General features: G+C 43.1%; 3 protein-coding genes across 7 annotated transcripts in view; 1 reads left to right on the top strand and 2 right to left on the bottom strand.

Moving 5' to 3' along the window:
- LOC120894942 (UDP-glucosyltransferase 2) overlaps nt 1–12020 on the top strand; it is a 28909-nt gene that overhangs the window by 8045 nt on the left and 8844 nt on the right. For 4 of the 5 annotated variants that reach the window (XM_040297851.1, XM_040297849.1, XM_040297853.1 and 1 more), the window contains exon 3: nt 11223–11388. In XM_040297851.1, the coding sequence (XP_040153785.1) occupies nt 11249–11388 (140 nt within the window). In that variant the 5' untranslated portion in view covers nt 11223–11248. The remainder of the gene's footprint in view (nt 1–11222; nt 11389–12020) is intronic. The other variant, XM_040297852.1, reaches the window with a different exon arrangement.
- On the bottom strand, nt 2109–2841 carry LOC120894949 (chymotrypsin inhibitor). The gene is made up of 2 exons (XM_040297861.1): nt 2712–2841; nt 2109–2624 (listed from the first exon to the last, which is right to left on the bottom strand). Exons 1-2 carry the CDS (start codon nt 2821–2823, stop codon nt 2440–2442), a joined length of 297 nt encoding a protein of 98 aa, XP_040153795.1. The 5' UTR covers nt 2824–2841; the 3' UTR covers nt 2109–2439.
- Nucleotides 5185–9441, bottom strand: LOC120894944. Its single transcript, XM_040297856.1, has 6 exons — nt 9314–9441; nt 9079–9241; nt 8334–8453; nt 6153–6421; nt 5934–6058; nt 5185–5274 (listed from the first exon to the last, which is right to left on the bottom strand). The coding sequence occupies exons 1-6, from the start codon at nt 9381–9383 to the stop codon at nt 5185–5187; spliced, it is 837 nt and encodes a 278-aa protein (XP_040153790.1). The 5' UTR covers nt 9384–9441.

Below are 12020 nucleotides of genomic sequence, written 5' to 3'. Positions count from 1 at the left end.
TCTGTAGTGGGAAGGGACCTTGAGACAAGGTCAACAGAGCGGGAACGCTTGATGCCAGTGGCACACGAAAGCTCACGCACCAGCAAACACACATATGTGCCTTTCCCGCTTGTCAAAATGTACCAACGCACCCCACGGCGATTTCCCATGGGATGGTGGTGCGTTCTTCCGGTTGTTTTTTTGCCATATTGTGTTTGTGTGCATAGTTGTAGAACACAATTATGCACATATTGTAGCCAAGCGTTAGTATTTGCGCCTGCAGAGAAACGGTTGAACCATGCTGTACTCTCTAACGCACGAGCTGCGGCTCCTGATGGGTGGTTGATGGGTGGATGATGGCAAGGAAAACAAAAAAAAGAAAATACGAAAAACAAAACCCACAAACATGTTTTGACGTGATTCAAGCTTTTATCGCTACTCGAGAGGTCCTGGCAACTCGCGAACGATGTCAGAATGGTTTCCATTTTATCGTTATCCTTCCAGCGTTCCAGCGTTTTCTGGGTTGCCTTAGTTTTCTTTCTTTTTTATTGCTCTTCCTGACAGGCATTCATATTTGCAGAGGGCAGCGATGCAAACAATCTTTCCCACGGCTAAATTCGCCATGCCATGCTTCGTCCTTTCCTTTCATCCCCCCGGGTGTCAACCATCAGAAAGTGCATAGTTGGTGTTTTGTCATTGCTTGAGCGCCCGTAGCAACTAAAGCTTTGGGCAGGTTTCTTTCGTTTTTGCACTTGTTCGTTCGTTTATCACAAAGCGGTCTGGCTCACAAATGTCACCCGCTCTGTGTGGCCCTATTCCAACTGCAGCAATGGCAACATGGTGTTCACAATTCAAAGGCGATTCTCCAGTCGGCCACTAGGTCAGCCGGCTTGCGGTGGTGGGCTTGACGGGTACGGCTCGGGGGCGGATTTTTAGAACGACCCAAGACAAACGCTTTAGAACAGAGATCAACAGAGACCAACAAACTGTGATGCTGCAATAAATGTATGGGCCCTCTTTTTTGGAAGCATTTTAACATTTACAAGCACGGAGCTTGATGTCGACCCTGGAAGCTTTAAGTGCATTTAGTTCCTTTTCATTTTTCCCCATTGCTGTATGCAAAGCATGTAGAAGTTTTCCTCTTCGCTTAAATTTTCGTATTTCTTGTGAGCACAGTGTTCACAGGACGGTAGCTTCTCACACTTCCGGTTACAAATTTCCACACACGTTTTTCAATTTCCCCGGCCAATTCCCATGGCATGGCGATGAGTGATTTGCAGCAATTGTGCCATGATTTGCATGAATCAAGGTTATACCTACACGTACACACACACACACTGGTTGCGCCACCTGAAGATACTATTCCCCGGTGTGTAGTGCTAGGGAGATATTGATGTTTTGCTGTTGTTGTTGTTGCTCCCTCCGTGAAACATTTGCGTCGTGTAATTTTTCATTCACCGCATGTAACAGATTGCGTTTCGAGTGAGTCCTGGGGAACAACATCTCCAGAGAGGAGAATTGGCTTTTACTGCTTTTTATCTGGGAAAAATGCTTCTGGAACCTTTGCAAAATTTTCGAAATGCGTGACATCAAAAGTAAGTCCTTAAAACATAAGATAAAACATAAGATTTTAAAACGCTTTAAGTAACACGGAGGTTCAGGCCGAATTGGGGAGGCAGCACATTAGTTGACGGTGTCAAGTTCGATATTGAGCGCTCCGCTGTCTTGGAAAGGTCGTAACTTCGGACAGCGAATCAGGAGAAACATTGTGCAGAGTAATCGTGCCTTCTGCGGTATTCATCCTCTACTGAGAATAAAGAAGGAAAAGGATGACCCAAGAATTTGCCAAGCTGTATGGCGAAAGGAAGATCCCGATGGAAAATTGCATATTTGAAGTCTAAATCATTACGACATTTCGCGTTGCTTCACTAATTGAATATTCTCCAGAATGTTGAATAGATGATCATTGGAGGAATAGGATGTTATGGTTTTGCTACTCTCTGCTCGTTGCGATATACTGGAGAGCTTTCCAAACTAAATATCAAAGATACCAATCGATCAACTTGCGTCCGTATTGCCTTCGGTAAATTTAAATTAAAATGGATTCATTTTCACCCCTAACTATACACCTTAACTTAGAGTGATTTATTCAAGCGCTATTTACTACACCATTTATCATCCGTTTATGACCTTTGCAACCGAGCAGTAAAAGTAAGCGAAGAAATTGCCGTATGAACTTCGATTTGACCTAGCCACGAATTCAATTATTGCTCTCGATTGGATCTACGGCCAATGACGTTGGCTGTAACAAACGAAGCAAACAAATGACCCACGCGGGCCATTGCACACGTACGTTCAAGGGTTTGCTTTCGTCGATCTAACTATGCGACAGTATCGCTACAAGTTGTGAGCTCACTAACTAGAACATTCGCTGGGCAGAGAGGAAACAACGTTATGGTTTTATGGACGCCTGGGACACCTGTTCGCCCAGATGCACGATCCACCGATGGCGCGCCGTACGTAGTTCTTCTTACAGAAGCAGCCCGCGACGCAAACGTTGGTGCAGTCGGCATTGGGCTCCAGTTTGGAGCAGGTTGGCTCGGCGCAGGGTCCACAGCAGACGAACTCCTCGTTCTTGCCGCATGCTGTAGTAAGCGTGTGTACAAAAATGAAACAAGCGTTAAACGCGTGGCTTTAGAAGCGACAACGATCCCTTTTTTTAAAACACTTACTTCGCTTCTCCAGGCAGGGATCGGATGATAGAAGACTGAACGATCGTTTCGCTAAAGCGAACGGACACAGTGTGAAAAGCAGCAGCAGCAGTACAGTGATTTCGTATCTCATCGTGTGCAGCACGCTCGACAGCAGCAGGAAAATTGATGACCTTTTTTTAGCACCACGCGCCACATCGGTGTGTTGGGCGCCAACCCGGTAGAACAATTGTGCAAATAGAAGGAAATGTATGGTGCAAAATGGTGTTGATGTACATACAAATACTTCCTAAAAAAAATATGTCATTGCCGTGAAAGCGTTGCGTTGTTTGGATGACGAGAAGCCACAAAATAGGGGAAAATGTCAGACAGGACTTGTTAGTGCCAATAGTCGAATGCATTCGCGATGGCTGCTCTTCAGTGAAAACGAATTATTTCTTTCCGTTTTGCAAAGCTAGTGTACATCTCGAAGCTGGAGGAAAAAAAACAACCAAAAAAGAACAGTAATTTTAAAAATGGTTGCGATGGAATGCGTCGCCCGAAGCGCTGTCGTTTGCGCAATCACGTGTCAGACGCAGAGGAATGGCAAAAGCTTCTTTTTTTCCTGCTAAAAGTAAACGCAATCGAAAAAAAAGGAAACCCCCAACAAAAGCTCTTTTCATGCATTTGGTTTGCTTCACCCAAATTAATTGCACCTCAACGCCGGCAAAGCGATGGGGGCATGCGAAAAGAAATTTAAAAAAAAAAACGAGATCAAGATAAGCATTCTCGATCGGGCGCCACGGTCCACGGTCCAAGAGGCTGACCTGAAATTCATTAAAAAATAAAACACACATCTCAGGCCGGCTAATTGCATGCACCGAGCGGGTCAACCGTTCATGAAAACCGTTTCTTGGTCAAGAGGAAAGTGGTACAGCGTAGCAAGCAGCCAGGCCCAGCCCCGGCCCGATTGCATTGCGCGCGAGGATCATGAATTACGGCGTATGACCGCGATCGTGTTATGCAATGGTTTCGGGTGTTTGTGCCCACCGGTTGCCGCACATCCCGCTTTTCTACCTGTTTGCACCATGTGTGCCGGTACCGGCTGGTTTGCGCTACATGGCGCAACCCAATCGGCAATGTTTGCTTCTTCCCTTCTCGGCTTCTCGGCGACGTTCGCGTCAATGCGCCAGTGAAAGCGTTTGGTTTGTCTGCTGAAAAGCTCGCAGCTAATGGCAATTCGTTTAGTATGGTTTGGTGAAATGAACTTTAGCATGTTTGTGTTTGAATCGAACCGGCAATGGGATGAAAAATAACCAATAAACTAAATAAAATGCATCTGATTCCTTTCGAAACACCCAATCGCGTTGAATGATGTGTTGCAATCGCTATAAGTATAGAGCATTAACTTTAATTAAATTATACGCATGCATTCAGTAGTGTACTGCTCTTAACGTGGGATAAAATAAATCAAAACACATAATAGTACAAACGTTAAACTAACTCATTTCATACTCGTTACAACTGCCTTGCCGCAGTGAGCTGCCGTTCAGCGACGATGCGGGTTGCAATGAACCAGCTTTTCAAAACATTTGTCTTGAAGCGCAGCACGTGCACAAATAGAAACACTACGTACAGCTTTGGTAGTTGAAATGTAATAGCCCATATATTTTGATATGTGGTTCACTGTGATGGAAAATTGAGTATTTATGTAGAGCCAGTATATTTAAAATATGAGGCATATGATTTATCCACAATGCTTTCTTTTTGACTTTGCTGAATTCACAAAAAAAAAAAAAACAATTCTGTCATTTACAATACCCCCGGAAAAAAATCGAATAAACATGTATGGGGTACGAATCACAACATTGTTTTAATGTTTTTCGAACGGCAGAGCAAATAGTAGGGCCACATACCCTGGTCAACTTTTAAATTAAACTTTCGGTTAAACCTTAGGCGCAAACGAAATAATCAAATTCTAGGTAAAGCTATGAAATGTTCCTGCGGTGTTGCGCGTAAATATTGAATCAGCCGTCCCATACTTGCAAAAGCTAGCATTTTCGCACAGCAATCCTCATACGAGGAAAGACGAAAACAAATTTTGCACAAGTTGGTTTATTATTGCTATTCACTAATAAAAACCTTCATTGCATGTCTGTGTGTGTTTAAAATTAAGCTGCATATTACAATACATAGAATTATATCCGATTAAAGGTACTATCTAAGATTTTTAAATTTATTTATTTGTAACAAGAAAATATGGAACAATAAAACTTATGAAATGATACAGCGATTTGCAGGGGTTACCATAATTTTGAAACACTTTATGGGAAGTAAATTCTACTATGTTTCCCAAGAACCAGAAGGCAGCGATTTGTTTAGTTTATTATAAATAACGAACAACCTACGTTCAGATAATGAATGTTCATCGTTTATTTATAAATCATAATGTACTGAGTTGTTCATAAAAAAGGCCTACCCGTCAAAATGAAGAGCGTACGCCAGGTAGCTCATTTCATTCAATACAAAAATGAACGTGAGCCGTATGACCAGGTCGAAGCACAAAAAGAACGCGTTGTTCGTCGAAATGAAGAAAGTCCTGCTCCTAAATGAAAGAACTAGTGAACTCACGTTCATGAAAATGAACCGAATTGGCCAAGCTGAATTCTACGTACAGGCTCATTTAGAAACCAATAGCAAAAGGGTGCCGGCCACCATTAGACATTCAACATTCTGGCAGTTTTGTACACTTTTTTTTGCAACAATTGCACCCTAAAAAACTAAACAAAATGGTTATTCTGAACGGAACCTGGTATGATTTTAAAGTCATTTTAAAACAATTATTTCGGCTCTCTAACATCCAACAATCTAACATCCAACAAATCAGCGATCTTACATCTAACATTTTGTTAGACATAACCATCCGATCTTCGTTCTAGTTGCGTTTATCGACACGCATCACAGATTTGAAAGATGGCACGATCCAACCCTTGCGCACAAAATGATTGAATTGCATCACAATGTGTTGTACACAGTGTAAACAGGAAGGAGCTTGATTTCAATGTTCTGTATGTTATTGTATATGTTCTTCGTTTTCTATCATCCCATCTTATGACACCTTCGCTACATGCTGATGGTGTGTACAATTTCAATCAATAAGCTGTGGATTAATATCCCTTGCTGGAGCTGAAAGTGTCGTTACACTGCTGGCAGCCGGGGGCACTGCTTCGGTAGAACGCATGGTCCATTCTTCGTCACCCGTACGTAACCCCGTCGGCACTGGCAACCGCAGTAGCACGATCGTCGACACATTTCCGTGGATACTCCGGAGCAGGTTATCTGGTTGCATGTTCCGCACGCTTGCAGTGCCTCATTCCGTCCACATGTAGCTGCGATGGGAAGGGAGAAAGGACGACAATAAAACAGATGCAACAGATTACAATTGTAACATTCCGCATCTCCACCACTCTACCTCCTACTCACTTATGGGACACTTAGCTCCGGGAGCCACCGGAATTAATCCTTTCGAGGGCCGCACGCTGCTGCCGGTCGTGCTATGCCGGGTAACGTATACACCGGTCGTTCTATGATGGGTAGCGTTTCCACCGGTTGTTCCGTAACGGGTAGCGTTTACACCGGTCGGGTAGCGTTTTACGGTGGTTTGAGCAGCACAGATACTGCACCCGGCAGCAACTATCAGAAAGATGCTCCAATTCATCTCGGCAGACGGATGCGCTGAGGCGATGCTGATGCTGGAGGACACAATCGGTTCGGAGCAATACAGTAACCGTACAGTATCGATTGTCAAACCGAACACAGCACACACACGCCCGGAGCAGATTCACACTTCAGCTGAGCAAATCGGTAATCGATGTCTGTTTGCTTTTGGAATGGCAAAATATGTTCCAAAGCGTGTGCGGGTGTCGTTTGCGGGGAAGGGAAAATTCAGCACGTAAGTCTGTCATTTGCAACACATTTTACCGAACGAGCTGGACGATCGACTCCAGACTTTAATGGAGATTGTTCTTTAAGCTAGTTGCATGCTCAGCATTCGCAAGTATATTCGAGTGGCGACGAATAGGAATGGCTTTGCCGGACTTTTACATACAAGCAGGCACCAACCTTATCGATGGAGAATAATAGTAGATGGATATTTTAGTTGCAGAACAAACTTTGTGTCAGAGACAAAACCAACTTTATGCAAGGTGCTTTATTGCGACTGGGAAAAAGCAATGCTTGTCTGAATTTCTTTACCGAGCTCACTACCCATCATGAATACGTGTGTGTGTGTATGTGTCATTGCTTTCCTTGTGTGCTAAAATCAATTCCTCCCTTCGAGGTTCTCCGTGAAGGAACTTAACACTTTTATTCATACCAGTGCATCCCATTCAGCCTGGTTTGGAGCCGATGGGGAAGCGGTTGACAAACCCGTGGCCAGGAAGGTATTCTCGTGAGAAAACTGCAGCTCCCCAAGCGCGCAGCCTTTGATATAGCTGCTATCGACAGTTCATTTACATACCAACGTTGAGCTGAACGTTCAAAACAGAACATTTCACACTGGTGAATCGAAAGAATATCGCATGGTGTTTGAGAAAAATGGTGATTTCTTGCATTTGGTTTGGTTTTAGCTTGCTTTCCTTTTCTTTTTATCTTCCTCTGTCTTTCTTTCTCACTCACTATTGTTAAACAAAATATGTAGATATATTCTTATGCAAAAATGAAAAGAAACGATAACAGTATGTTTTGTCGCAGCTGTACCAAAAACTCCCCATTATTTTCACAATGGTGATTAAACCGCTGGAAAGCAAACGTTTGCCTCGAACGTTGACTTTAAAATTCGTTCGTTAGTTTTAATACAGAAACCCCAATACCGCACTCTCAATTCAACAAACCGATACCAACCACAGTTTCATTGGAAATTGGTAGAAATAGAAGTTTAGCTGAATGGTGAACCATTCGCTACGATTCGAACAATTTTACCACATTTTGTACCAGGAAACAGTCTTCATTCAATCATTGGCATGTTTTACGTAGAAAACTAGAAAAATGAAGTTTGTAGCCTGTTTGCGCGAAACGTTAGTCGGTCGGGTTGCAATTTCCGTACTGAATTGACAGTTGCGTTTCACCATGTTTGGATATTTGGGCAACAATCTACATGCAACAATCGTACTTCTCAATATTGTTTTTTTTTTTATTTCCTTTGTATGTTTGTATAAAACTTCCACAACTCATTCTCACAACCAGACATTCCAATGAACAGAATTCCATTGTGTAATAAATTCAATAAATTGCAAAACATTATTTTGAGCAGTTTCTAGCACATTGAGGTATGCAGAAATAAATAACTGTGATTGACATACTTTCAAAAATTAAACTTTTGCCATCAATTATCAAAGTTAATATCGAAAAAGCTAGTTGAAATCGTAAAACGCTCCATTAATGGAATAGTTTTTTTACACGGTAGCATGATAAACGTACTAAATTTACTGAACCAGAAACAATCGATTATGGTTTTCGAAAGAATTTAACATCCCGCACACTTGGCCATGACGCTGGGAAGTAACGAAAAATCGATTACTTTTACCAAACTCGGAATGTAGATTAATGAACCAGAATTTATAACAGCATTCCACGCCGAGCGCTTATTATGCCGGCTTCGCTGACCGAGAACACAGTCGAAGCGGGATGCATTTGCCGAATTCCGTTTCCCGCACGAAACCCTTCGTACAGACGAAGCCGGACGTACAGCCAGCAGCACACTTGGGTAGTCGGTGGATTGCAGGTCTTTTCCGGGCAGGATGCACAGCAGCTGAACAGTTCGAATTGCTCGTGTGAGAACGAAGGAAGGAAAACATTAAGCGAGAGAAGGAGCATGTCGGGGAAAAAACTACACAGTGCGTACTTGGAGGGCAGCAAGAAGCTTCCAGATAGCCAGCGTACAACAGCGTTTAAATAAACAGTAGCAACAACTTCATTTTGATTGATTGAGACTAATCGGCGTCACGTCTGTATGGTTTTTATATTCCAAAAGCAATTCTCCGGCGTTCACAACAATTAATACGAACGCAAAAAATGAGATGAAGTAGAATGTTTTACCGTCATAGCTATTTGTAGAACGTTGTATAGTTGAAGTCAGATTCTTGAAAATGGCGTAAATGTGAATAGCGCTCAATTTGTCCAGCACAATTTCAGCCGTATTTCAGCACAAACTACAAGTTCTTTCATTTGCTGCGCATTCGAAAGCCTATCTGGGTTAGACTCAAATGCAGCTGGGTCAGATAGATAAAAGTGTGTAGGGAATAGTTATAATATATTTTACAATTATACTCCACTGTCGACACATCGTTGCCGCTTGCTAATGCACACCCGTTGTTGACGTTTACCGTAGCGGCTCGGTTACACGCCGCACGTGTCCACTGGAACGCAGTTACCGAACTGCGTTTCTCTTACGAACCCCTTTTTGCAGACGCAACCGGGCAGGCAGGACGTCGGGCATTTGACGGCCTCCGAGATGCACGCCTTCTGCGGACAGGGAGCACAGCAGGAATACACTTCATTCTTGGGACACCGGCCTGCGAATGTAACGAACAACGTAATCGTGAATGTTGCAGTTCAAATTGGGCCCCCAACAGCACTATACGTACGATGGACGCAGCGACTCGCCTCCAGGCTGCCGATAAACAACAGAACGGAAAACACTAGCAAAAGCTTCATTTCTGGGCTGGTACTGGAAGTGGATCCGTATCGCTCCTTGTCTGCGTTTTATACCCAAAAGCTCATGCCCTACCCGTTTGCAACTGAGCAATCGGCGGAAAGCTGTAAATACGAAATTCTGAGGAATGTTTTGTTTTCCTTCCTACTTTGAGGGTTCGGAGATGTTATGTTTTCTTTTCAGGCCTTTGAAATTGCTCGGCAAGCGAGGTTCAATATTTGTCTAGTATCTGTATCCGATGGGGCACTGTTGCGTTGCTCGACTCGGAAATGTAACATTAAGAATTGGTTGAATTGGTAGAAGTAAGCATCAGTAAGCATGAGAAATATGGTTAGGTTCAATTTCGCAGGGCAAATGTTTGTTTTGCCAAAGTAGTTAAAATGTCTTTAGTGTGCAAATTGTAATTTATTGGATCAATGAACATACCACCAGCTCGTCACCGGGCCGATAGTTGAACTCGTCGTCGAAACCAACCAACCGTGAACTTAAATGAAGCTCTCGGTTAAGGGCCAATGTCAATCGGTCCAGTTGTGAGGAAATGAGCAAACCCCTGGGACATTATGGCTATAATCAGGGGGCTTCTTCAATCGGTGAAAGCAAGATGTAGGTATTGGTGTAGGAGAAGTGCATTATTATACCTGAATAATTTTAAGTAAGGCCTAAGTAGCATCGACGTTTCATTAAGTAGGATTCGCCGAAAATTGAGTGACGTTCCGCGATGCCAACATTGACACAGTTGGTATCGGGTTTTAGGCTCTACAGCCCAGGCTGCCACGAAACATGATAACCACAACAGATAAAGGTCTTGCTCTTAATACATGTTGTAGAATAAATATCTTATAATGACAGAAAACAAACTTTTGGATTTTAGGAATATGAAGCCATTTGCTTCTTAGATTTTATAATTCTGAATCAATGAAAAGCAGGATGCTGAGCCTCATCAGACGCGTTTACACAATTGTGCAAATAGAAAAATTGCTTAGCGTAACGTTTTCAAGGCTGGAAAGCTGTAGACATTATTGGTATAGTTCATTGCGTTCGCCCAGTATTCAGGGGAGTCGACGCGTCTACGTTTGGTGGTCTAATGGCACCCGAACGCCGCAGCTACAACTACAGCGCTGAACGTACCTAAAGCATAGTGCTTAACGGGTATTAAAAATAATTTGTTCTCGATAGTCGGAAGTTTACAGCGACAGTCACAATAATGAGCGAGAGCTGTTGACCGACACGCAACATAGATTTAGAAAATCATACATGATTGCAATAAATACAATGGTTTGAGGTATAATCTGATTTCGATTACATTTCTGCCAACGTGTTCTTTGAGATGGTTTTTTTGTAGTCAAATTATATTAATCATTGCATATTGCGCAGAGTAAACACAGTAAATGATGGCAGTTTGCAAGGTAAATGACGGCGTTTAAAATAATTTAAAGCATGCAGTAATTGTGGTTTGAACAATTGTTCTAAATCTTTGTGCTGAAAATATTTTTAATTTTACGTTACTTCAACTGATTAATTAACCAGCCGCTGTTGATGAATAATTAGTCAAAGCCAATCGGTGTGTTCTGCCGCTCCCTTTTTCATTGCATAACGGATCAGTAGCTGTACAGATACAATCCGGTGCAGTTCGTTTGAAGTGACGGTATTGTTGGTTGTTTGGACAGTTGCAGAACATTACATCAGAAATTCTGTTCGCCATTAAAATGTACTTTTCCCCGTATGCCTTCCTTACCCTTGTTCGCAAGTGACACTTGTGTCAGATTCCAATTAAAACTGTGACCGACGTTTTTAAATCGCATCTGTTTTCTCTTATTTTTTTGTTCTTCTATTCCTTCTAGCCAGCCATCATCCAGCACCGAACGCCATGACACTGCGGATCCTGCTGCTGGCGGGACTGCTGGCCGCATCCTGCTGCTCGGGGGCCGACATTCTCATGATCACGATGGGTGGTACCAAATCGCACAAGATCCCGTTTTTGGAACTGGCCAAGGGTCTCATCCCACGGTAAGTAGTCTAACGAACAGCGCGGCAGGGGTTTTGATTGTTACCGGGCGTATGTTCGTCCGTTATAGACAGAATTTAGCCAGCTCCTCTTCCCACATGCGCCGGAATTGGATTAGCAGGATCAGGTGCACTGGTCGCGGGTGCCTTGTACCCCATGCACACGTACTGTCACTGGCGGAATTAAGTATCGTCACTCGGTGTATTGTGGGCTACGTTTTTTTGTTGTTGTTTTGCCAGCACCCTTTACATGCGGAACAACCTGACAATCGGCCGAAGAATCATGGCTAATTGAAAAGCTGCCAGTTAGCGGGATGGATCATGGTAACGATCAGTGTATGAGTAGCACAACAATACACGCACACAAAAAAACTACCCTGCTTCACGCTCACAGCTTCGTTATCGTGCATCGTTTAATCCTGACCCTGGTTTTACAGTCACACGTAAAAAAACACGTAATTGCATAATCCCAGCACCAGGAAACTAAGTCACGTTTACAAAGCCAAAAAAAAACCAACCCGAGAAGGAAAAAAGGTTGCATGCACCGTTTGGCAAGCTTACTGGATTCCACGAACGCGTAGCTCACCGTTAGGAGAGTTTTCAATTAGCATACGATTTTCAAACGTTTGGATACA

The sequence above is a fragment of the Anopheles arabiensis genome, chromosome 2, assembly GCF_016920715.1.
Source record: "Anopheles arabiensis isolate DONGOLA chromosome 2, AaraD3, whole genome shotgun sequence".
NCBI lineage: Eukaryota > Metazoa > Arthropoda > Insecta > Diptera > Culicidae > Anopheles > Anopheles arabiensis.
The sequence above is the reverse complement of the archived record's forward strand: the minus strand, read 5'-3'. Positions and strand labels throughout refer to the sequence as shown.

Bases quoted from the DNA above. Each gene is read 5' to 3' on its own strand.
- LOC120894944 (XM_040297856.1), bottom strand. From the start codon at position 9,383: ATGAAGCTTTTGCTAGTGTTTTCCGTTCTGTTGTTTATCGGCAGCCTG. The intron at 9,242-9,313 runs GTACGTATAGTG...TTACATTCGCAG, and splicing joins GGCGAGTCGCTGCGTCCATC to GCCGGTGTCCCAAGAATGAA. The intron at 5,275-5,933 runs GTACGGGTGACG...TCTTTCATTTAG, and splicing joins GCCAGTGCCGACGGGGTTAC to GAGCAGGACTTTCTTCATTT.
- LOC120894949 (XM_040297861.1), bottom strand. From the start codon at position 2,823: ATGAGATACGAAATCACTGTACTGCTGCTGCTGCTTTTCACACTGTGT. The intron at 2,625-2,711 runs GTAAGTGTTTTA...CGCTTACTACAG, and splicing joins TCCCTGCCTGGAGAAGCGAA to CATGCGGCAAGAACGAGGAG.